Raw genomic sequence first — 24,507 nt, forward strand, 5'->3', positions numbered from 1 at the left:
GAGCCGTCAGGCTTCGTTACAGTGAATAAAGGGTTATTCATAGGGGACACACATGTTTCAATAACACCCTGATATTCCAATTGTTCAAGGATTGCCGCGACGTGGGGTCTCGCTTCACGACGCATAGGATATTGAGGTTGAGGCTGGGGCATAGACCGCAATGGAATCTCATGGCAGGGGGACAATCTGTCCCATCCCACCTGAGTACGATACACCGCCGGCGCAAGCGCAAGCGCCCACTCCCCAGCATACACTTCATCTTGGTCCTTAGGCACCGTGTGCGCAAAGGACGGGAGGATTACTTCCTCCCCTCTAGGAGCCTCTAAAATGAAAGCTGGGGGCCAATCTGCCTCCGCTAGGAGGATATCATAGGTGGTGGTCAGATTATCCCAAAAAATCCCTTTTATTGTACGTTGTATGTCACCCTCAATTAATAAGACTATTTCATAAAGTCTGTCAGGGGGAGCCACTCTGGTGTCAGCTGTTTCAACAGTAACCGAGATATCAGTTGCTGTCACCGCCAGAAATGGACGCAGAGCTTGACGGACTATGGTAATTTCCGCTGCGCTGTCCAGGAGCGTCAGCGCCCATGTCCGGTTCCGAAGCTGTGTCCGCACTATCTGAGGCATACCTTGCCGTCAGAGCCGCCACTTTCTTCTTCTGAAACGGTGGTCTTTGTCGTGCAAATTCGTCCTGCTTGCCTTTACCCTCAGTCTGTCGGGGCTGGTCACGCTGTTGTGGAGCACCCCGACCTTTGCCACCGCCTCCGCCACCGGACTGTGTAGCCGATGTTTCCTGTGAAGAACGAGGAGAGCGCTGTTCAGAAACCTGAAATCTATCAGGAGACTTTATAGCAGCACGATCGCGCAGATCATAAGTGCGTTCACTACTTGACTGTACGGGAGAGGCAGGCCGAGAGCCCTGTTTCTGTTGCTGCTGCTTTCCCTGTTGTTTAAACTGCCATTTTTGTTTTGGAAAAATGGGTCTTTCGTCCTTACCAGATGTTTCTGCCTTACCCTGCTGTTTTAGATCGGGATTTTTTATGACAGGCTTAACTCCTAAAGAGCTACGACCCAAATCCCGATAAGCCTCTGCGATTATTTTCGCAATTTCCTGCGGTCTGTCCTCCTCAGCAACTCGCTTCAGTTCATTACGAACCTGGAAATGCAAAGCATCACCCTTTAGGTTTCCAATTATCATGGTAGCCACCAGGTCAAATTGACCGAGGAGCCGCATCCCTAACTCTATCGCAGACTCCGCACCATCGTTCTCTTGAACTCTTTTGATAACGGAGGGCAGCTGCAACATAGACGGAGTGCCAAAGCACTGCGCATACGTCGCTGCAAAGACCTTGCCCCAATTTACACAATCATCTATGTGGGGGACCAAGTCTTTAGGCAAACTAATGGTGAGGATCCTGTGTTTCTCCACAGGAGTAGTATTCGGGTAAACCGCTTCTATTTGGTCAAATTTTTCAGCAAGCCAAAAGGGGAAATCATCCCTATTTTGGGGGCGCTTGCCCATAACATAATTAACCATAACAGGACTAATGACCACCGCGTGATGATCAGTAGGCTGTCCCGCAACAGCAGGTGCCCCCGCCTGCATATTGCGCGACACATACTGCACTAACGCCCTATATACCGTAATTAGGGCAGTGTGTAGTACACGCAACTCAGCTACCGTCACCGTGAGGTAACGGGGATGAGGCGTAAATCCGGCTAGTACCGGCCAAGTGGCCCCTGCAATTGATAAAGGGCCCATTCTCGGCGGTATAACCACATGGGGAAGGGCGCCATTAAACCAAATATGATGCTGCCAAGCAGATATTGGTATTTCCTGTGTCCTATACGGTGTATAGTTCGCTGGCACGGCAGCGGCAGTGTAAGAATGAAAGGTGTCATCATCCCCCACCGCCGGAATCGTCACCCAAGAGTAGAACAACTCATAGGGATGAGCCGCATCGGCTCCCACCACAAAGATGACGTTCATACCAGTGTCCGGCACCCCATACTGCGTCAAATTACGTTTCAGAGCTGCACGGCTATGCGCCGCAATATCTACCGCCATAAGGACAAGCTACACTTGAAGTATTCAGTAGCACAAGGGTTCAATAACCTTTATAATTATCAAGCTTGAAAGAACCTATATCAATAGACCTAGGTAGGTTTTAAATCCGTCAGACTTGTTATCCGGAAACAAGAATGAGGGTGTTGTGGACAAACGCGAGTACTACTAAGGCGTTTCAACTCATAGACCAAACGTTAGGTGCGCCAACGCGTTTGTCTACTTGTAAGCAGTGGAGACGGAAATAAATGGAATATTGCTTACGAAACGCTGATGGCTTTGAGTGCGCTCTATTGGAAAAAGGTTCCGGGGAAGCGGGAAACCTGAGTTTTTGGAATATATATATATATATATATATATATATATATATATATATATATATATATATATATATATATATATATATACATATATACATATATATATATATATATATATATACATATATATATATATATACATATATATATATATACATATATATATATATATATATATATACATATATATATATATATATACATATATATATATATATATATATATATACATACACATATACATACATATATACATATACATATATATATATATATATATATCTCCACCAATCCCACCTCCTTTTAAGAAAGCAGGTATGACACAGCTGGGATCTCACAACAGCCAGGCTTTATTTTCCACCATCCAGCATTAAAATCATAGCGTGTTGAGCATCAGTCTCGCGCCTGGGACGCGTTTCGGCGAATGCCTTCTTCCTGCCAGTACTGCGCTCGACTGTCAATATTTTACAAATTTCGCGGGGGCTTGTATTTGAATATCACCAAGGAGCCTCATTGGAGCAGCGTTGTTTGCATAGAAAGAGGACTACGAAAGTTCACAAGGTGAGTGCCTTTCCTCTTTCTCTCCTTCGTCATGCCCCTAAATGCCGTTCCTGCTCGTTGAAGACCGCTGATCCTAAACAGTTGTGGGTGTAAGTAAGTACCTCGCCCAAGCTTTGTGTTAAGCTACGACATCGTTGTCTATGTAAAGTCCCGGCTTGTTTCAACTAAGCAGGATTCAAGGTGGAAGTGTCCAGCTGTATTGTTGATCCCTTCAGCGGTGATCCGCTGCTCTCTCCCCAATGCCAAAACAAGTTTCAGGTCGGGGGGGCGCCGCGCCATGCCTCCAGCATCAAACCACAAGTTTGTCGGCCGTCACGGAGCTCCTTAACGAGAGGCGTGCCAAATTTGCGGAGCCGACCTCTGCACAAACACTACCACCAATCCCACCTCCTTTTAAGAAAGCAGGTCTGACACAGCTGGGATCTCGCAACAGCCAGGCTTTATTTTCCACCATTAAAATCATAGCGTGTTGAGCATCAGTCTCGCGCCTGGGACGCGTTTCGGCGAATGCCTTCTTCCTGCCAGTACTGCGCTCGACTGTCAATATTTTACAAATTTCGCGGGGGCTTGTATTTGAATTTATATATATATGCATATGTGTGTGAGTAGAGAGGGAGAGAGGTTGAGAGAGGTAGAGAGGTAGACAGGTAGAGGTAGAGAGGTAGAGAGGTGTAGAGAGAGAGGTAGAGAGTAGAGAGTGGTAGTAGAGAGTGAGTAGTAGAGTGAGGAGTAGAGAGTAGTAGAGAGTGAATAGTAGAGAGTAGAGAGTAATAGTGAGTAGAGAGTAGAGTAGTAAAGAGTAGTAGAGAGTGAGTAGTAGAGTGAGTAGTAGAGTGAGTAGAGAGTGAGTAGTAGAGAGTGGGTAGTAGAGAGTGAGTAGTAGAGAGTGAGTAGTAGAGAGTAGTATAGAGGGAGTAGTGTAGAGAGTAGTAGAGAGTGAGTAGAGTGGAGAGTAGTAGAGAGTGAGTAGTAGAGAGTAGTGAGTAGTAGAGAGTAGAGTGAGTAGTAGAGAGTGAGTAGAGTAGTGAGTAATAGAGGGTAGTAGAGAGTGCATAGTAGAGAGTGAGTAGTAGAGAGTAGTAGAGTGAGTAGTAGAGCATGAGTAGAGTGAGTAGTAGAGGGATTAGTAGAGGGAGTAGTAGAGAGTGAGTAGTAGAGAGTGAGGAGTAGAGAGTGAGTAGAGTAGTAGAGAGTGAGAAGTGTAGAGTGAGTAGTAGAGAGTGAGTAGTAGAGAGTAATAGAGAGTGAGTAGTAGAGTAGAGAGTGAGTAGAGAGTAGTAGAGAGTGAGTGGAGTGAGTAGTAGAGAGTGAGTAGTAGAGAGTAGTAGAGTGAGGAGTAGAGAGTAGTAGAGAGTGAGTAGAGTAGTAGAGAGTGAGTCGCAGAGATTAGAGTGAGTAGTAGAGAGTAATAGAGTGAGTAGTAGAGTAGAGTAGTAAAGAGTGAGTAGAGAGTAGAATAGTAGAAAGTGAGTAGAGAGTAGTAGAGAGTGAGTAGTAGAGAGTGGTAGAGATTGAGTAGTAGTGAGTAGCAGAGAGAGTGAGTTGTAGAGAGAGTGAGTAGTAGAGAGTAGTAGAGTATTAGAGAGTGAGTAGTAGAGAGTGAGTTTGACTTTGGCAAACGCCTACTTTGCTTTCACGAACACTGGTAAGAGGACACGCTTTTCTTAAGTAATTGTTTTCTCCTTGGATGTGTTTGCTATATTCTTTTACATCAGATGCAAATAAACTGAAAATAAGTCGGAAAGTTGTCTTCATCCCCGTGATCGAAGGTATTCCTATGTAAGCAGCCCAACCGACCCATGTCAATACCTTCATTTCTATTTGCAATTTAAAAGTGCCATTAATGCATTGACTTTTGAAGCAAAGTCTATATTCCGGTACTTTAAGACATCTGTGCACCCTACTGTTTAATAACCTATGACTTCCTCTTGTCTGCAAGCCCTATAATTAATGAATGTGTGGCAGTGAAACACAAGCTGCAAGGGGCAAGAAAGGAAAGCTGCAAAATACTAACTTGCCATATAACATCCTTTATTAATAAACAACCTCCGTGAAACAAATAAGACAAGGAAACAGAATCGTGTTCTTTCTAATAAAACAGGAATTGGTGGGCAGAAGGATGTTTTTAATAAAATGTGTATAATAATATAACTTTTCCATAGTGTAGTTTATGCACACACGGAAATGCGGAAATGGTTACTTTGCCATTCACGACCCTACCACGCCACCTGCTAAATGATTTTTTTTTTTGAAGAAATCATTATTTACGAGTATTTGACTAACCTAGTTATTTTCATTCGATGCATCACTATCCATGTTATTGTTTGAACAATTTTTAAAAAATCGTGAATAAACGCGGAGTCCAAACTAGAACGCCATGTGTGGTCTGTGACACGTAGGCATACATTTCATAAGCAAGCGAGGCATGTAAATAAAAGATAACAAAAGATGGCAACGGCAGTTCAACTTTACACAAAACGTAACCAGGGTGTAAATGAATACAAGTGAATACAGCCCCCTTGCCGAAATGAGTGCAGGTGTTTTAAAGATCAGGGCGACGCCATTTCTGAAACAATTTTAGAAGCTGTGCTGCTTTACGCAGTTGGTTAACCTTTGTTAACAAGCGCGGCCCGTCATGGGACGGACAGAAGATCAGAAGATGTGCAAGCGGGGACTGCCTTTACTGGCGGCGAAAAAAAAAGTCCCTAGTGTATTACGCCGCCAGTAAAGCATCCAATCCCCGCATGCACATCTTCTGTCTCGTTCGTCTCCCCGCGTGCACGCTGGAATCGTATCGATTGCAAAAGTCTTCTGCGTGGCAGAGCAGCGCATGCGCTGCTTTCGCCAGGCTGAGACCTAAAAAGGGGTAAGTACTATTTAAACAGAGTTATTCTACATGGCACCTTCGTGGTCTGGTTAAAATATTCTGCGTCACCTCTATTTCCATTAAAGTACATTTCATATATAAAGATTAGGTGCAGTCACTTTTACATGGCACATAAAGGACCATGCAAAGCTCATTAGTCTTATTATCTCTAAGACTTTTCTTTGGAATGGTTTGGAAGTAATCGTGACCTTGTCAAAAAGTTGCCCACATTATTTTTTTTAAATTTAATTTGTACATTCTATTTAATATTCAATTTTTATTTTTACTTTTCACAATTAGACCATGCAGTAATATTGATGTATAAATACACTGTTGTCCCCCTTAGAAATGTCACATGACATTTCCATTTAATAACATGAATATCTGGTGCGGCGTATTCAACAAGTCCCTAAACAAGCCAGGCAACTTTGTTAACCCATTTCTTTAAGAATTGTTTGCGAGGTAAAGTTGCACATTTTACTTCAGTGTTTACATTTAGCTGAAACACCACTAGTTAATTATTTCATGCAGCAACTATGACATTCAGGAACTCCGTACACCCATTTCGGTGAGCCACTTCAATATGGCATCAACTGATTTATATTAGGCCATTAGTCTTATTTGTATTACCATTGTCGAGCTCTTAAGAAACTGCAGTTATGCAAAATATCACCAGAATGGATCTCAGAACGCTGAGAAGGTGCACATTAGAATTTGGGGATACGGTGAGCAGCCCTTCAATTGTTTTGCCTTTAATTTTAGTTAAATACGATGTGAAGCATGTATACCAGAATCCAAATGAGTAGTGGGACATAGAATAACTTGGAGCACGATATCCATCTTCATGAATTGACACTGGGAAAAATAAGAGGCTGTGCTTCCTACTACCCTACATAGGTTGACGGACTGGTGCACAGTCAAGAACAAAATTTAGGAGGGTTGGTGCAGGCTCGAAACGCATTTGGGCTATAGGCAGCGGCTACATATGGAGGGTGGTAAGACGAGAGCAATGCTGGCCCGACTGGTCGAGAGTCCCCTATATTGCTGTTACTCACTGCGATGGGGGCTTTAGTTTGTACACAACAGGCGATAAATGGGGTATTTAGTGACAATCTTTGGACCGCGTATACTGAGCGCTGCACCCCTCCTCGGACGACTTGCGGGGATTTTTGACGGATGTCTCGCTCCTGTGCCTTGACTCAGAGGTTAGAGGGGCCCTAGATGGCCTACTCACCAAGGAGGAGATCCTTGCAGCCATTAGCCATCTTAAAACCACAAAAACCCCAGGCAGCGATGGGTTGCCCCTGGAGTTTTACCATAAATTTGCTGACGTGGTGGCCAATTGGCTTCTGGAGGTGAGCAGGGAGGCCTTGCGCTCCGGTGTTCTGCTTGCCTTCATGCGTGAAGCGCAAAGCGGGCAGGGATCAGGATCTTTCCTCTTCGTATAGCCCAATATCTCTCCTGAACATTGACATGAAAATTCTTAGCAGAGTGCTAGCGGCGCACCTGCTACCTCATTTGCTGGCCTTGATACACCAGGATCCATCTGACATTATTCTAAGACGCAACACCCTTCATAACTTGAGACGTTTTGCTCATGTTTACCATGCCCCGCAACTCCTGGCCGATGAGTATGCTCTGGTATTCCTGGACATAGAGCAAGATTTTGATTCTCTAATTTGGACATATTTATGGCACATACTCCAGAAGAGGGGCTTGGGCCGTGGGATTATGGCTGGGTCCATCTCCTATACACTGCACCATGCGCCAGGGTGCGCTCTGGTGGAGTGGTCTCAGTCTTTTCTATTGAGGAGGGGCACCATGCAGGGATACTCTCTCTCACCACTCCTGTTTGCCATCGCTATGGAGCCATCGGTGGAAACTTTGCGCCGGGTGTTGGGACCGTGGGGGATATAGTTGGGGGAGACTAATCATGTGGTCTTCCTACGCTGATGATGTCCTGGTGTATATGAAGCTGCCAGTTTATTCGGTGCCCATTCTGCTTAATGCAATGCATGTCTTCGGGGAGTTGTGTGAATTCGGATAAATCTAAACTTTTTCTGTTAGGAAAACTGGTGGGGATTCCCATGGATGAGCTCCCAGAGGTGGGGATCCCCTGGGTGACGACAGATGTCTGTTATTTGGGGGTCCGTTTGATGCATACGACCTCAACATACCTGGCTCTCAATGTGGGAGGGGTGGTGGAGGGTCTTCAGGCCTCAATCAGATTCTGGAAGGAATTGCACCTGTCCCTTATGGGCAGGATTGGATTAGTGAAGATAATAATATTACCATGCTGTCTGTACATCCTACAGAGTACTTTATACACCATCCCCAGGTATTATTTTCGCTCTCTGGATGGCTTGATTGTGGACATCTTTTTGAGGCGCCAGGCACGGACGCATCAGACTTGCCATGTTGAAGAGGATGTAAAGACAGGGGGGGACATGAGGAGCCACATCTGAAGCTTTATTATATGACGGTCAAGCTACAGCATGCAGTCCACTGGATTGACCCGGAGGACAACCGGGAGAATGGACTTCTGAAGGGTACTCACAGAGAAAGGTCGCTAGCAGTTCTGCTCATGTCTGTTTGCAGGGTCCCCTCCTTCTTTCCATATGTTATTCAGTTTGTAGCGGGTGTGTGGGAGAGAGCAGTCTGCAGAGTTTGTAGCGGGTGCTTATGCCCCAGACAGGCAATTGTGGGCAGTGCAACCTTTCTTGCAGATTGCCGACTCCAGGTCGGTGTGAAAGTTGAGAGAGGGAGGCTGTGAAGTGATAGGTAATCTTTCCCCAGGAGGGCAATTTATCACGAGGGAGGAGGCTGTGGACTCCTTCTCTCTGGGCTTGTGTCAATATCTCTAATATATTAAAATCTCAGCCATAGCGCGGGAGATGTGGCCGTCCTTCAGGGCTGGCTTTAACACCGGTGGCTCCCTGTGCGACGTTTGTTGGAGCCCCCCCCAATGACCACCTCTACCATGGATTCCCTCACTAGCACCCTTTAACAGTGCCCCTCAAGTCTCCATAACCAGTCTCTCAGATTCATTTAGTTTTATAGCACCACTCATACCAGTGTAAGGTGTCAAAGCACTTTACATCACATACATTGCACACAGCCAATCATATGTGTGTAAATTAGTGTATACGAAATGTTACATCAGACAGGACTACAAGGTGTTGTGTAGGAGCGACATGTTCTTGATACTGGTAGGCAATATATAGTTCTCTTTAATAATAAGAATTGTTTTCTACCCAAATGAACCCTTTTGTCAAGACTGGGATAATGAAAGACTGGGCAAAAACATATAGCTCTAACATAAACCTTGCAGTTTGCATTTAGCTCTTTGATGACAGTTAATAGCTCAATGTTCTATATTAGGATTTTGTCTTATAAACGACAAGTAACAAAAGGAGCTCTATTACAGAGGCAGTAACCCACTGACCTATTTACATTATATGCAATTTGCATGGGCAAGTACATGAAGGCGAGGAAGGGGTCAATCCACCTTGCCTTCATGGACTTGTCCAGTGCTTTTGACACGGTCAATAGGGAAAAACTGTGGTCCATGATGGGGGAAATGGTTTTTTAGGAATCTCTCATTACCCTCCTGCGTTGGTTGCATGCGTCCACTACGGTAGCCATACGATTTGGCCCTGGGGAAGAGAGGACAGGGCCCATTGTTTCTACAGAGGGAGTTTGTCAGAGGTGCATACTGGCCCCCGTTCTCTTCCTTTTGTACACAAATGGCCTAGAATCATCGCTAATAGATCAGGAATTAGACTTCCACAGCATTGGAGGCAGATCGGTCCCTTTGCTGTCGTATGCGGATGATACGATTTTAATGGCTTTAACTGCAAATAGTTTACAGAAGTCCCTGAATGTTTTAACTGATTTTATGTTAGCTTTGGAACTAAAAGTTAATTTTACTAAATCTTACATTATGGTATGAGGCCCAAGTCAAACTAAATCAGGAAAATGTATTGTAAAGGGCAAGACCATTGACAATGTCTCCAAGTTCACTTACTTGGGGAATGTTTTTAATAACAAACTGAATTGGGACCATCTTATTACATCTAGGGTTTAGAATACTAGCCGTGCAGTGGAAAGTCTTTTCCGCTTCGCATGTAAGTTGGGCCACAAGCCGGTAGTGGAATTGATCATTCTATATAAATCAAAATGCTTGTCTGGTGCTACCTACGGGGCAGGAGTATAGGGATACCACAAAAGTACACAACCACAAACGCTAGAAAATAAGTTTATAAAAAGATTGTTGATGATTTCAAAAAGTGCCTCCACAGTTTTCTGCCACTCTGAGGTAGGGATGGATTTTTTTGCGGATTGAATCAACATCGCCTCATTGATCCTTTGGGCTAAAGTTTGGTTGTCGGAAGACTTAAAGCTCACAAGGGAACTTATCAAGGATTGTATGACTCTGGATAATGCCGAGGCTATCCCATGGCTCAGTTTTGTTAAAAGAAAATTCAAAGAAATAGGCCTAGGGCATTATTATGATAATCCTGCCAGTATCCATACCAACATGAAACTGATCATAAAAGATGCATATTTTGCTGAGTTGGACAATCGCCGGCGGCAATCAGGGATGCAACCTCATTTAGATCGGTCCCTTTTATGTCAACAATTTTATTTGTCTTTTACTACAAATGTACAGTTCCGATTCCTTTTGACTAGGTTCCGTCTTTGCACACTGCACTTTCTAGTGGCCTTTTCCAAACAGGCTGGATGGTGCAATAACCTTACCCCTTCTCTTTGCAATAATTCAGCACAACAAAGCACCTTGCACTTTATTTTATTCTGCACACTTTACAAGGAGCCATGGGCACGATTTCTTATCCCAATGTTGAGAGAAACCCGCCCCCGTAACCATCAGCAGGATTTTAATCTCTTACGCTCCTTGTCCACTGAAGTTATCTGTACCGCAGTATTACATGTTATTAAAATTGCTTTTTTAATAAGGAAACGGTATGAAACATAAATGAGATTGGTGCTTTCCTTTTAGAATTTCAAATTTTAAATTATTGTTATAATTGTGGAGTATTTGAGTCATGAGCCATATTATTGTACAAATTCGACATGTACATTTTATTCATTTTGTTTGTATGTTATACTTTTATGGTCCATTTGAACCAAATAAAGTTATTTTTGATTTGATATATGCAATTTATCAGCATGGTACACGTTCTTAGCAGCAGGCATTAACCCTCTGTGCTACCTTAGGATGAGTCAAAACTTCCACTAGACAAACCTCCGGTCTCTTTCGAGGAAGACCATTAATCACAGGAGTTATCTTGACATTTTAATTGCTGCCTGAAAATTGCTGGAGGCCAGGAACACAGCAGCAGTTGCTTTTAAAATGATAATATACTTGCAAAAATGACACCCCCACCCCAAGTCAGCGCCCATTCATTTCACTATTCAAATCTCCCTTTGTAACTCCCTTTCAGGAGTTCTTATTTACCGCCCACCAGGAGCCATGGGTCAGTTCCATAACTCTCTTTTGGAATGTTCTTTGGCCCTGGCCAGCACGCGGCCCAATTTCCTAATTTTAGGGGACTTCAATGTCCAGTTTGATAACACCAACGATGCTACTGCATCCGACTTGATCTTAGATCTTGCAGCCCATCAATTTCACCTATTAAATAATCTTCCCACACATAATCTGGGACACCTGCTTGATCCTATTTTCTGCAATTTCCCTGATCTTAGGGTGGGAATACCTATACCAGTGCCCTGGACTGATCACCGACTTATTCCCTTCAGCCTGCAGATTAAGATCTACTCTCCCCCCAACCAAATACTGGGCAGACTCTCTCGCCCCTGGCCGAAACTTGACCAGGATAAATGGATGCGTGTACTAGAACACACCAGGCCACGGCCTGACAGTAACCCCCATTCTGCGGACGTACAGTTTATGTCATGGATTGAAAATTCCCTTGACACTGTTTTGCCAAAAAAAACGTATCTAAAACCTAGGAAAAAACCCACCTCCCCGTGGTTTTCTAATGAGATCCGCCTCCTAAAAAAAACCTGCAAGAGAGCAGAAAGAATATGGAGGAAAGACTTCGATCTCAACAGCAAAAGGGAATACAAAGGAGCTATTCTTACCTACAAAAAAGCCCTCAAAAAGGCGCAAACAGTCTTTTTCAATGATAAAATTAGCAAGGCATCCTGCTCGTCTAGAGAAACGTTTCAAATCATGAAAAAACTTTTAAAAACTCCTGAGCCACCTCTTACATTTAATTTCCCGGATAACCACTGTAATGAGCTAGCTACGTTTTTTGACCAAAAAATTCAAAATATCCTCTTACATCTTCCCCCCCCTTTCTCCCAATGATCCCTCATCCACCTATTCAGAGCCGACTCAGAATTTGAACATAGAACTTGATAGGTTCCTCCCTATTTGTGAAGAAACCCTACGGCCCATCTTCCAATCCCTCAAAAGCGGGTCCCCGCTTGATCCAGCACCAGTCAGACACCTCAAACAAGTTGCTTCCACCATTCTGGCACCCATGGTGAATTTGATAAACTCATCTATAGAACGCGGTCTGGTCCCGCCAAGCTGGAAGAAAGCGATAGTCAAGGCCTTACTCAAAAAGCCCAATCTCGACCCTAACAACTTTGCCAACTTCAGGCCTATTTCCCTGCTCCCATGCGTGAGTAAGATAGCTGAAAAGTTCATTAACAGCCAGCTTTCTAATCACCTGGAAACTAACAAATTGCTAAAATCTTCACAGACAGGATTCCGCCCGGGCCAGGGTACGGAAACAGCGATGGTGGCGGTTGTCGAAGAGGCTAGAAAAATTATTGATGCAGGAGGATCAGTGGCAGTGATCCTTCTGGACCTCAGCGCGGCCTTCGACACCGTCAACCACAGTATCCTGGTCCAGAGACTCCGTGACCTTGGTATCTCGGGCACGGCCCTGTTGTGGCTAAAATCCTTTGTCTACAACCGATCCTTCCAGGTGGCGGAGGGTGACTTCATCTCCAGGGAGACTCCCATACGCTGCGGAGTACCTCAGGGCTCATCTTTAAGCCCTACGCTCTTCAACGTGTATATGTCGCCATTAGAAGGTATTGTCATCCCGTATGGTATTAAACTTCTGACCTACGCGGATGACACCCAGCTGGTTGTCTTCCTCAGTCGGCAGGATAACCCTGATATAGATCTGCACTCCTGCCTGGGGGACATAGTCAGCTGGATGAACTCATCACATCTAAAACTCAATGGCGACAAAACGGAGATTATGGTGCTAGGCGACCAATCCTATTTCCGGCCGGAGTCCTTGTGGCCTCCATGCATGGGCACGCCTCCAACCCCTAAAGCTGAAATCAAAAGTTTGGGGATCTGGCTTGATCAAAATCTCACCTTAAGCACCCAGGCAAGAAAAACGGCTGGAGTATGCCTTGGTCTCCTACGCACCACCCGCAAGATCCTCCCCTTGCTCCCTTTCCAGTCAAGGAAACTCCTCTTACAGGGTCTTATCCTATCCAGATTGGATTATGGTAATGCTCTGTACCTCGGAGCACCCAAAAAAGTGATTGCCAGACTACAGGTAGTGCAAAACGCTGCTGCTCGGATTCTTACTAATACTGAGATCCGCTGCTCTGCCAAACCAGCGATCAGAGCTCTGCATTGGCTGCCCGTAGAGCAAAGGGTACACTTTAAGGCCTTGTGCCTAACCCACAAAATCCTTCAGGGAAAGGCTCCGTCTATCCTAAAGGACCTTGTGGTTCCGTACTCCACCACCAGAACTCTCCGATCCTCGCACGCCCATCTGGTTCAAATTCCCAGGATAAGGAAAGCTCGTTCAGGAGGCCGGCGCTTTGCCTTTCATGCGTCCAGACTGTGGAATACCCTTCCGCTCGACCTCCGGGCCCAACATAATCTGCTTCCTTTTTGAAAGTCACTAAAGACATGGCTGTTCCCATAATCATCTGCTCCGCAATCGGTTGAACTCTCTGGTGCATTTACTAGCGCTGGGACGCTCAAGGGCAGCCATGCGCTCTAGAAATCTCCATACATACATACATACCGATCGCACCGCCCTAGAGACGGCCCTGACGTCCTTTCCCGATGAATCATCTCAGTCCAGTGCATGCATCAAGCTTCTCGAAATGGCCCAGGAGCGTTGACTGATTTCCCACTTATATAGAGCTCTCTGGGATGACTTACCATTGGAGGTATTACCAGTTCAGACCAAGTGGGAGACCACAGTAGGGGAACCACTGTCAGCGAAGAACTGGTTGAAGGTCCATGAGGGGGTGAAGACGATCAGCCCTAATGCACAGTTTAAACTTATACACCACAAGTTTATACCCCAGACATACCTTACTCAACAAGTTCTTAAGGGTATATATGGCTTTTGTCCGGTGAGCTGCCTGTGCTGTGGGGCTCCGGTGGCCAACTTTTCCCATGTGATGTGGTCCTGCCAGTCCCTGTCCTCGTACTGGTGTGAACTGCTACAAAACCTAATAAGGGCCTCGGAATGGGACATGCAGGTGGTGGTCAGTCAAATATTGTTGGGCCTGCTCCCCTCCCCGTCCCTCCAAAGATGAAACTGAGCAGGAGATTTGTTCTCCTTGGGCTAGTACTGGCAAAGAGAAGTATAGCGATAGCATGGCTTAGTAGGACACCTCCCATGTACGCAGCATGGTTGAAAGAGGTTTCTGAATGGGCAGTTGCAGAAGAGGTATGAATGAGACTTGTTCGTAGAGATTATAAACTGGAGGAGGATGTACATGCTTGGTCTGCTATGCTGACTGACTTGAGAAAGCTACCGGGGTTGGACACATTTGGTGACGATGTTCGGTAGCAGGATGCCTATGTATTGGAGAGCAGAGATGCGCTCAGGGGGTTGCGGGGGGGGGGGTATGAGATGCAGGTCGTAATGCCATGGATAGTAGAAGCCTGTTGTTGGTGACCCTATGCGGAGTGCACTATAGTGGCTTAGTACAAGAGCAGATGGGAGTGGGTGGGGGATTCATTTTGATGTATATTGGATTCATGGCAATATGGATTTTCTTAATGTTACTGTTTTCTAGCGTTGCTTGAGCTAATACTGTACGTACAACTATGGTGGGTTTACCTAGGCCCCCACACAACCAAGGGAGACAAAATGACATGATGTTTAAGGCGAGATTCTTGAATGGTACTATCTATGTGATATCCCTTTAAACTAAAAGTTTATTTTAAAAAATTAAGAAATAATGGAGAATAACACGCATGTTATTTATTTTTTTACACTCAGGTAGTTCAGTGACGGCACAGGAAAGGACAAGGGTTGATTTGAAAATAAACCGTTGCCTTTTGAATCTGCTTTAGTCCAATGTCTTGGCTTGGCTAGCGTGTAGTTAAATACGATGTGGAGAAGTGGTTAATAGGTACTATTACAGAGGCATCAAGTGAATTAAATATCACTGTATCATTGCAGATGGTTACTAGGAAGGTATAGAAATGAATTTGTGGCAAATTTCTTGGAAATTACAAGTATATCCAATTGAGGGTAATTTACCATCACTAATAAGTTTTTTGTAAATTTTAAGTATGTGAAAAATAATAGGTTGTATTAGTCATGGGGAAGAATGAGGAAATACATATGTGATTAAATCATTGGCTACATTGCTTTCTTTTTGTTTGACAAGACACCTCCTGATGAAGGACCAACTGGAGTCCAAAATGCATTGTGGTCATGGCTCAATAAATTAATCTGAATGTTTTGAATTTGAATATGGAATGACAAACACATGACTTAAACAACAATAAGTTGGGAGAAATGATTACTCCTCAATGTGGCAAGATATAATCATGATAAAATATTAATAAAGGAGGATTAAAAGGGAGGTCCGGTGGGACACCAAACAGGCGGTGCCATTGAGGGCACACAGTCCTGGAGTGAATATGTGTTTGAGCACTGATGATCTAGAACACTCATCTTCCCACCATACTTGCTGATGAATGATAAAGTGCATTGGTTTGCCTGGTTTTGTTATATGTGGAACACGCTATAAAGTGAGAGTGCAGATAAGTAAGTCAAATTTGGATTGATGACAGTAGTTGGGTTCAATATCAAAGTATTAAAATATTCTTTCATCTTTAAACACTGCTAGGGGTGAGTGTAGCACTTTAAACAGCAGTCAGCAGTCAGTGAGGTGTAGAAGTGGACGAGCCAGCAAATTCACAGAATGAGCTGTGCTTCGGCGCTAACAGCCAAATCAGGAGCCAAGACTTTGAAAGATTTCAAATGTAACAAGTGACATGTAAACAAAAAAACATGATAAACCCCCTTTCCATCAACCCATCCATTTTTGTATGTATTCGCAACTTTACAGAGCACAATACAGACTCTCTTTCCCCCACGATGTCCTCAAATCTCTCACCTGCACGGCTCCTCCCAGCATAGCTGCCACAAGCCCCATGGACATGCTGAGAGTCTGCGCCTCCACTGTGCCATTTGGGTCTTGTGCCAGGCTGATGCACGCCCGCTGCAGTGTTGCTGACACAAAGTCCACCACCTGAATAGACAAAAACAGATTTCAGACGCAGCAGCAGGTTTACACTTACATTATCCCTTGAAACAAAACGATTACCCTTTGAAAAACATCATTTATGTAACTAAGGGGCATATGCATCAACATTAGCATTTGCGATTCCTTATTAGCGAAAAATAAGGAATCGCTAATAAGGAATAGCAAAAGGCTATGCATGTAGGAATCGCTATTCAAATAGCGATTCCTTAACATTCCTTATTACCGAATCGGTAATACCGAATCGGTAATAAGGAATACCTACCCATTCATTCCTATGGGCTTGGAGGCCCATAGGAATGAATGTAAGGCCATTCTGTATTAGCGATTCGGTATTACCGAATCGCTAATAGCTGGAGCACTTTCAAGGGTGCCAGGGTGTCAAAAGGACACCCTGTTGCACCCCTGAAAATGATATGTGCACATATGTTGCACACACACATGCTCTAAGGGCATGTGTGTGCGCAACATGACACTTTGAAAAATGCACAAAAGTGCATTTTTCAAAGTTTTTGCAAATTACCATGCAGTTCATCTTCATGGTAATTTGCTCCCCTTATTAGCGAAATCGCTAATTTTTTAACTTTGATGCATTGCATTTAAGGAATCTCACTTTGGGATTCCTTAAATGCAATCGCTATTTAAGGAATCGGTATTTAAGGAATCCCTATTTAAAGAATCGCTATTTAAGGATTCCTTAAATACCGATTTCTGCTTTTGGGTTGATGCATTGGGATTGGGTATTTTTTACTTAATACCGGGAGCTAATAAGGAATCGGTATTTTACCGACTGGATTTTGGCTTGATGCATAAGGGTGCTAATGTTCTATATTAGAAATCAGGCAATGATTTTTCATTGTATGTAAATATATCATGCATACTGTTCTAGTGCAGGGCTTCTAACACACAATCCAGATCCATCATAGATTTGCATGATCCCCACATTAACATAAAATTGCACATAATTACAATAAATAGAATTCATTTGCATACCCATTGGTTATCCTGAAAATCTAGGATGGATCCAGCTCTTCTTGAGCGATGTTGAACACCCCAAGTCGCAGGGATACCATGGCACTGTGGACACCCTTGTGTACGCAGCATGGAAGATATTCTTTCCACCCACACGACACATGGCTAACAGGCTTTCATTGGACACTTCATCCTTAATTTCCTTATTTCAGGACGATTTATTATTTTAAAAACATACTGCAGCAGTGTATGTTTTTTTCTTTTAGTGTAAGACATGATAAACCCAATTGAAATAGAAAAAACAAAAAATTGGAACCATTTAAAAAGTAAAAAGCAATTGTGTTATGGTAGGAGAATGAGGAGGATGGGGATTGATTTAGGACTGGCAAAACTCTTTAGGATGAGGAGATGGGTAGTTCCTAGCTAAGATTAGGGTCAGGATCTGGGTAAGAGAAGCATAGCAGGCTAAATAGGGTACAGGTTATGGTTAGGCATAGGGATGGTGTGACAGTAGGGGTTGAGGGCCCGCGAAAGAGGAAGGCTTGGGTAGGTTAAGGGAAAGATCTTAAGCTAGAGTATTTAAGAACAATAGGTAGCCTAGGTTTGCTGCCATTCTTCCTTAAAACAGGGTTAAGAGGCCTCACAAACTGAGTTGGGGAAAGAAAAGTAGTTATGGTTAAGATTAGATGGCAAACTTTACTGTTTCAATTGAGGTTAAAATAGAAATGTGTAAATAAGCAGAACACAAACACTAATTGTTTTCTCACTTGTTGAATTTTCCAATTGAAATGTAGATTTTCTCACAAAAATGTCCCTATAACTTTCGACCTGGATTCAAATGGGCTCCACTTTTCACCCACTTACCGCGTCTACTTTGGTGGGCTGTCCCGGAGTTACGCTTGGCACTAGTGCTTTCAAAATTGCTGTTCAGCTTCCATGTTATGAACCCTTCACCAAAACGCCGTAGCACGCGGCACGCCACCCCGCGTCAGGCAGGCGCGCGCCATGGAACCGACGCTGAGAAGGCAGCGCTGCTGCTTGCCTCTCCCGTTCCCGTCATGCCTCAGCTCTCGTAGTAGATCTGCGGTTCTGCTGCTAGGCCGCAGATAAACATTCCCATAGAAGCCCCCCTCATTTTGAGATAAGTGCGTTCCTTCCCCGGCCTGTATATTAGGTTTCAAGATGAGCCCTTAATTATAAGAAGTAGCTGAAAGACAAAGCTTACTGTACAGGGGCCCAGGCTCCACGGGCCGGTCACAGTCACTGCTCCCCCTCCGCCGAGATTAAAGAAGGGCTTTCACCTTGGGTGGTTACATGAGAACGGGGCCCGCTCCGCTGTCCAGGGAGCCCCTCTGGGTAAAACTCACCAAACACATCCGCCCCCGACCCCACCACGTCTCCTCCCCCTCAAAGAGGGGGCCAGAGAGCGTGTTTATTTGAGGATAAGAGATAAGTGCTTGAGACAAGGAAGTTTTAATCCAACAATGAAAACAATACAAGAAAGAGGTTTGTGCAGTTTTATCCTGAAAAAATACTATATTTTAATCCAGCAGCAAATTTACCGCTAGAGCTCTTTCCCAGCGATATTTCCCTAGCCCTAATGTGTGGGAAGAAAGCGTGGAACCCATATTTGAACAGAGCTCCCACATAAACAAGGCCCTCATAGCGCTGTATGCAGTCATAAGTGCTTAGACCTCTTCCTAACCCGTGAGCACACAACAGATCCGGGCAGACTCCGCGGCTGCGCAGTGTGTAGATGCACACCTTTAAATGCTGCGTTCACACCGACATAAGGGGCACGAATGCCCTAAAAACAATTATACACATTACACTGTTTGGGCGAAAATCGAACTTCATAAGTACCAATTTAGCGCCTGAATACCAGAATCAGTTTTGCAAAAGTGTCTGCTATTAGGCCAGTGGCGGCTGGTGACAATTGAAAGTGGTGTGGTGTAAAATTTAAGTTGGAGTGTAGTGAGCGAGCCCTAACAACCTAAGGGGGGATCTCATCCTGAGAAATTTTTGAAAAAAGAGTGGGAAAATGGTGCATTTCCAAGCAAATTTTAGAAAGCAAAGTTGTACTGTGCGCCCTTCCTGTCAGTATGAATGTCTATGCATTCTGGGCAAACGTTGAAGTGAGCACAAATCAAGTTCACATACTCCCATTTATATTGTTAATTTACTGCTCTTTCAGGCCATTTTCACCACTCCTTATTACGTGACATTTTTCCATAAATGTGCCTCAATCTGCTTTGTTCCACCAGTGGAAATTAATCTTTTTATTTTCACATGTACTAATGCTGAGCTATCTCCCAGCCACTGCTGCCTTCATTCTTCAGCCCCTGCCGCCTAAACTCACAACCACACTTTTGTCTCGATTAAACTGTGATTTAGCCGAAATAAATATAATTATGGCTGCAAATGAAATAATCAGCATTGAAGAGCGATTTCCTTAATTAGATGGAGCACGTCACGGAGTAAAGGGGGTCTCATTAGGTGCCGGTAATGAGGCTTGGGGGGATATTGGAGCTACAAAATATATCAACTGCTGGGAAACCCATGTCTGGCCCAAAGTTGCTGCAGACGGCTGCGTGAGCGCAGCGAGACAGGGACAATGCAACACGGTCATCAAAACAGGATGATTTTACACAAGCGTTTTCCCTCCGGAAATAAAGAAACGTCAAATACACATTTTATCCATCCGGCGCACATCGAAGCCACTGACTGTGAGGACGCTATTTTATCACACATATGCATGCGATGAGAGACTCGTCTCTAACTCTACAATCTTTACACGGAACATACAATGCTGAACAGCTCTGTAGTACAATGTCCGTCTGTAACGCAACTGGTGCTCATGTAAAGCGCTCTGATACCTTCGGATCTAGTTCGCGCTACATAAAACTCCAAACAAGAACAACTAAAATGTAGTCATTTTTTTTTTAATACTGCCTCCCACTTTCACTTCGCATCATTCATCCCAAGCCCGGGGTACTGACTCTTCCAGTCTTCCCTCTGTTCTGCCTTCTACGTCCCCGTACGTCCTTCTCTCATACCCCCGCCCTTCCTCTAACCAGCCCAGAGCCCTGCTATATCGAACTATTACAAAAATCGCTGCCTGCAGACGCATCCTTTCGAAAAAATAATAGTAGCGCCCAGAGGCTGTCCGGCTGCAAGCATTGACACTATCTCATACCATAGCTATGTATGCAGTCCACACACACTGAATTACTTCGCACGGTACATTATTATGCATGTCGCACTACAGAAGCTCCTGTAACATCTAGCGCGCGGGGTGACAGCACGTGCGCACTTCCTGCCCATTCGCACCAGAAGTGAGGGGCCGGTACTAGGGAGAAAGAACACAGAGAAGGAGAACGTGAAACAGAAGTAAAATAAGATACTAAAGGAAGAGAACAAAAAGATGTATAGAGAGGTCTGAATTGTGATTAAAAGCAGTTTGGGAGGTAAGGTCAGCAGAAGCAAGTGCCCTGGGCTCGCCCATGCCTAGCGCTGGCCCTGAGCTCCAGTTACACCACAAGGAACCAACCTCGCTCGAGATAAATGTCCGGGTAATGCTACTAATGCAGACAATGTTAGCTCTGTACCACGTCCAAAAACAAACAGTGAGCTCCCTTTAGGTTCAGAATGCATATTTCAAAAGAGACACAGACGGCCTGACGCAGTCGCGGCTCGTGTGGGGGGTGGGGGGTGTCGCACGGGGGTGGGGTTTTTTAAATAACGTACTACTAAAATGATTTTATTAAAATCAATCCTACCTGAGCAGGTCCGCGCCGCCTCGGGTCCGTTCTGGAATCTGGGGCCTACACTGGAACAGCCCATCACTGCTGGCAAGACCCCTCTCAGTCAATCCTGGCGCTGGAGCAGCGCCAGGATTGGCTTAGAGCAGGCTTACGCTCAGCCCGCCTGCCCATTAGGAGACCGAGGTTTGAGCCTTGGCTCAACCCTCGCTCTCCTAATGGGCATGCGCCAGCCTGTGGAAACACTAGAGCGCATGACTGGGCACGGCGCAAAAATTCGCCCTCCGTCCCCACTCATGCTCACTTGTGTGCTGCCGCCTGTTGCCCCAGACAATGCCTGTCAGTCAACATGACGCCAGACCGCCCATCCCCTTCAGACTCTGAAGGGGGTGGGCAGTCTGACGTCATACTGACTGACATGATTGTCAGTTCTCCCGGCCTCGGCGTCTCTCTGAACTTAAGTTTACTTAAGTTCAGAGACGCCGAGGGAGTTGTGCGGGGGCTGAAGTACTGGGTTTTTCAGAACCAACCCAGCGGTGCCAGGGGACACACCCGAAGACTTCGAGTTCTTCCTGTTTCAGACTACAGAAACACAGTCTTCTAGGTGAAGTCAAAGATCGTATTTATTGGCTGCAGACCAATCACAGGTATCCGAGAAGTACAACACAGTGTATGTTCTCAGGAGACTGCTCCCAACCAAAAACCAGTCTTTTCTTATATACAGAATATTACGCTCTGGGCAACACCGCCCCTATTTTACAAGTGGTCGTTCACATATTTTCGCTTCAAAGAAAGAGCAAAGTCATGATGATAATCCCACATTTCATCTCGGTCAGCACATAATTATTTACCCAGCGAGGCTCAGAACCCTCATCAGATAACATCAGACCCCAATAAAACGGGCACCTCCTCCTCGTAAAACAAGCCATAAAGTAGGAAACAGAGTCAGGTGTGAAAGAGATTAGTCAGGGTTTGTGTGGGAAGCACGACTTTATGATGGGTCGGGCCCTGATGCTAATCCCATTTGGCCGCAGTAAAAGGAACCGGCCGGACAGGACTGACCTCGGGCAGCGGAGTCAGTTTGCACAGGTCACAAAGAAGTCACAGAAGGATTGCGTGTCCTTTAGGCCTGGGCATGGCCTTAGTGCACAGCCTATGTGAGGGCAACCACAAAATGGTTACCGTTTCAAAATGGAACCCGAGGGTTTAATATGTAGCATTGCATACACGGTGAACACATCGGGGAAACGTGACAAAAACACTCATACATATCGCATTAGTCATTTGCGGTCCGCCGATACCAAAATCGGCATGGTAGGGCCATGCTACCAACATGGTTCCGAAATTTACAGTACCACAGACCCTCCTTTTGCCCTTACATAGGCAATAACTATACTCATACTAATCCGAGTCCAGGTCTATATTCATAAAGTCATGAAGATGTTGCTGTAGCATCATCCTATTGCTTAGCTCGTCCCTTGATACAGGTTTCCTTACACACGATGTAACACAGAGGCTACACATTACAGGAGCACACTGTATACATAGACAGAACAGGAAAAGGATGGCTAAGATCGTCCCAGTGACTATTAGGATCTTCCATCCCCAAGCTGATATCAGTCCCCAGAACCACTCCGTCATCGACCAATCTCCTTTATCCACATGAATGGATTCGGAAATTTTATGCAGTTTGGAAATGGCCTGATAGACTGTCGGAGCGGTATCTGGTATGAAACTACAGCAGCTTGATTGGATAACCTTACATACCCCACCGCGGTCTGCAAGTATGACATCTAGAATCATACGGTTCTGCAACGTCATGAGGCGATCCGCCTGGAGCTCAGCTGTCAAGTTACCAAGGGCACCAGCCGTTACATTAACAGTCGTTTTATCTACACGAGTCAGTTGTCTCAGGTTCCTACTATTGACCATTGGTCCCCAAAACGGCAGGAAACCCAGGAAAAAGTCTCCCGCTTCCTGACCGGTAGTATCTTCCTTACTAACCACGCCTCTCGCAACTCTTGTCTTGTGATAATCAGAGGCGGCAGTAAATGTCGGCGGTAGCAAATTTGCAACATAACACATGCCTGAGAAATCAGGGGGCAACCATGTATATGCTCGATCACTACAAACAAAGTATGTACCCTTGGCAGCCAAAAACGCAGGGGAAAACTGTGATGGGAAAATGTACGTTTCAGCACAGTCACTCTTCCCTAATTGAGCTCTCGGATTCTGACCATTGCCTTGTAAACAGAACCGACCTATGTGGGGTACGACCCAAATCGGAGATGAACTTCTACGCTGTTTCTCGCCCAGACTAATACTATACCCGTCGCGTTCCAACCCACATAAGCTCGCAACTCATCCTTGGGAATAGATGAATATGCATCGATATCTCTACTCATATCAGCAACTCCTCTCATCAAGGCTTTATTGTTCGTGCCAGGTCTAATGGAACGCGGTGGTCGTGGGGAATAGGTCTCAAGCGCAAAAAGAAACATAGTCTGGAATGCCCGTGACGACCCATTATAGCTAAACGGCAGCACTAGATATGGGATACCCTTAATAATGGTATGCGGCATCAAACAACACACCCAGCAATTTGTCGTATTCATAACTAGTTGGTGTTGGTGCAGAAGTTGAATAAACGAATTGTTTACGAACTCAGAACGTCTAGCTTGTTCGTGTTCAGGCAGAGGGTGGAAAGAGTGTGAGGGGACAGTAGGAGGAGGTATAGGCTGTATAGTGGGTGCAAACGGCACTTGAAAAGACAATAATACATAACCTACAGAAAACATCATCATGCTAAATAGTACAAACAGACATAATATTACAAAACGTTTGCTATTAATTACTTTACACATTCTGCTCTTAAAATTTATTTCCTCAGCGGGTCTCTTCATCTCGAGAAACTCCATCCTCTAATCGTGCTGTTCGCGGCGGATGAGTGTCTTCTGCTAAGGAGTACACCTGTCAGTCCAGGGAACGCCCTAGACCAACCAGACCGTTGACCTAACGTTTCCGGCTTGTACCCCAAAGTCTTGGCACCGCGACCCTACAGCTGAACACGGATGGCGGCTCGAAAAAGCAAAAATAAGGAAGTTTCTCAGATGGAAGAGAGAGTTGCACTGCAAAAATATCAAAGAAAAAGAATTTTTATTTGTCCATAGTTCTCGGCCTCAGATTGTACCGGCTTCTTGTGGGTACTTGTCTGGTCTTGAAACAAGAGTTCAGGCTCTGTGGTGTCCAATCGAATTGACGGTGGCACAGCTTCTTGCAAAATGTCATTGCTTTCCTTCTCAGAAAGTGTTCCTTTTACTCGTGCATGGCTAAAGGGCAGGAAACGAGGCACAGTCTCAGTCTCTGAGTCAGCGATTCCTTTCTGGACCCACTGGTCGTAAGGCAAAGGCAAAGA

At 44.9% G+C, this 24,507-nt stretch overlaps 1 protein-coding gene across 2 annotated transcripts in view; it reads right to left on the reverse strand.

The window, feature by feature from the left end:
- The window catches only part of TANGO6 (transport and golgi organization 6 homolog), a 753,370-nt gene that overhangs the window by 420,316 nt on the left and 308,547 nt on the right, over window positions 1–24,507 (reverse strand). For both annotated transcript variants that reach the window (XM_085637713.1, XM_085637712.1), the window contains exon 12: window positions 16,213–16,347. In XM_085637713.1, the coding sequence (XP_085493839.1) occupies window positions 16,213–16,347 (135 nt within the window). The remainder of the gene's footprint in view (window positions 1–16,212; window positions 16,348–24,507) is intronic.

This window comes from Triturus cristatus, chromosome 12, assembly GCF_964204655.1.
Source record: "Triturus cristatus chromosome 12, aTriCri1.1, whole genome shotgun sequence".
Lineage (NCBI taxonomy): Eukaryota > Metazoa > Chordata > Amphibia > Caudata > Salamandridae > Triturus > Triturus cristatus.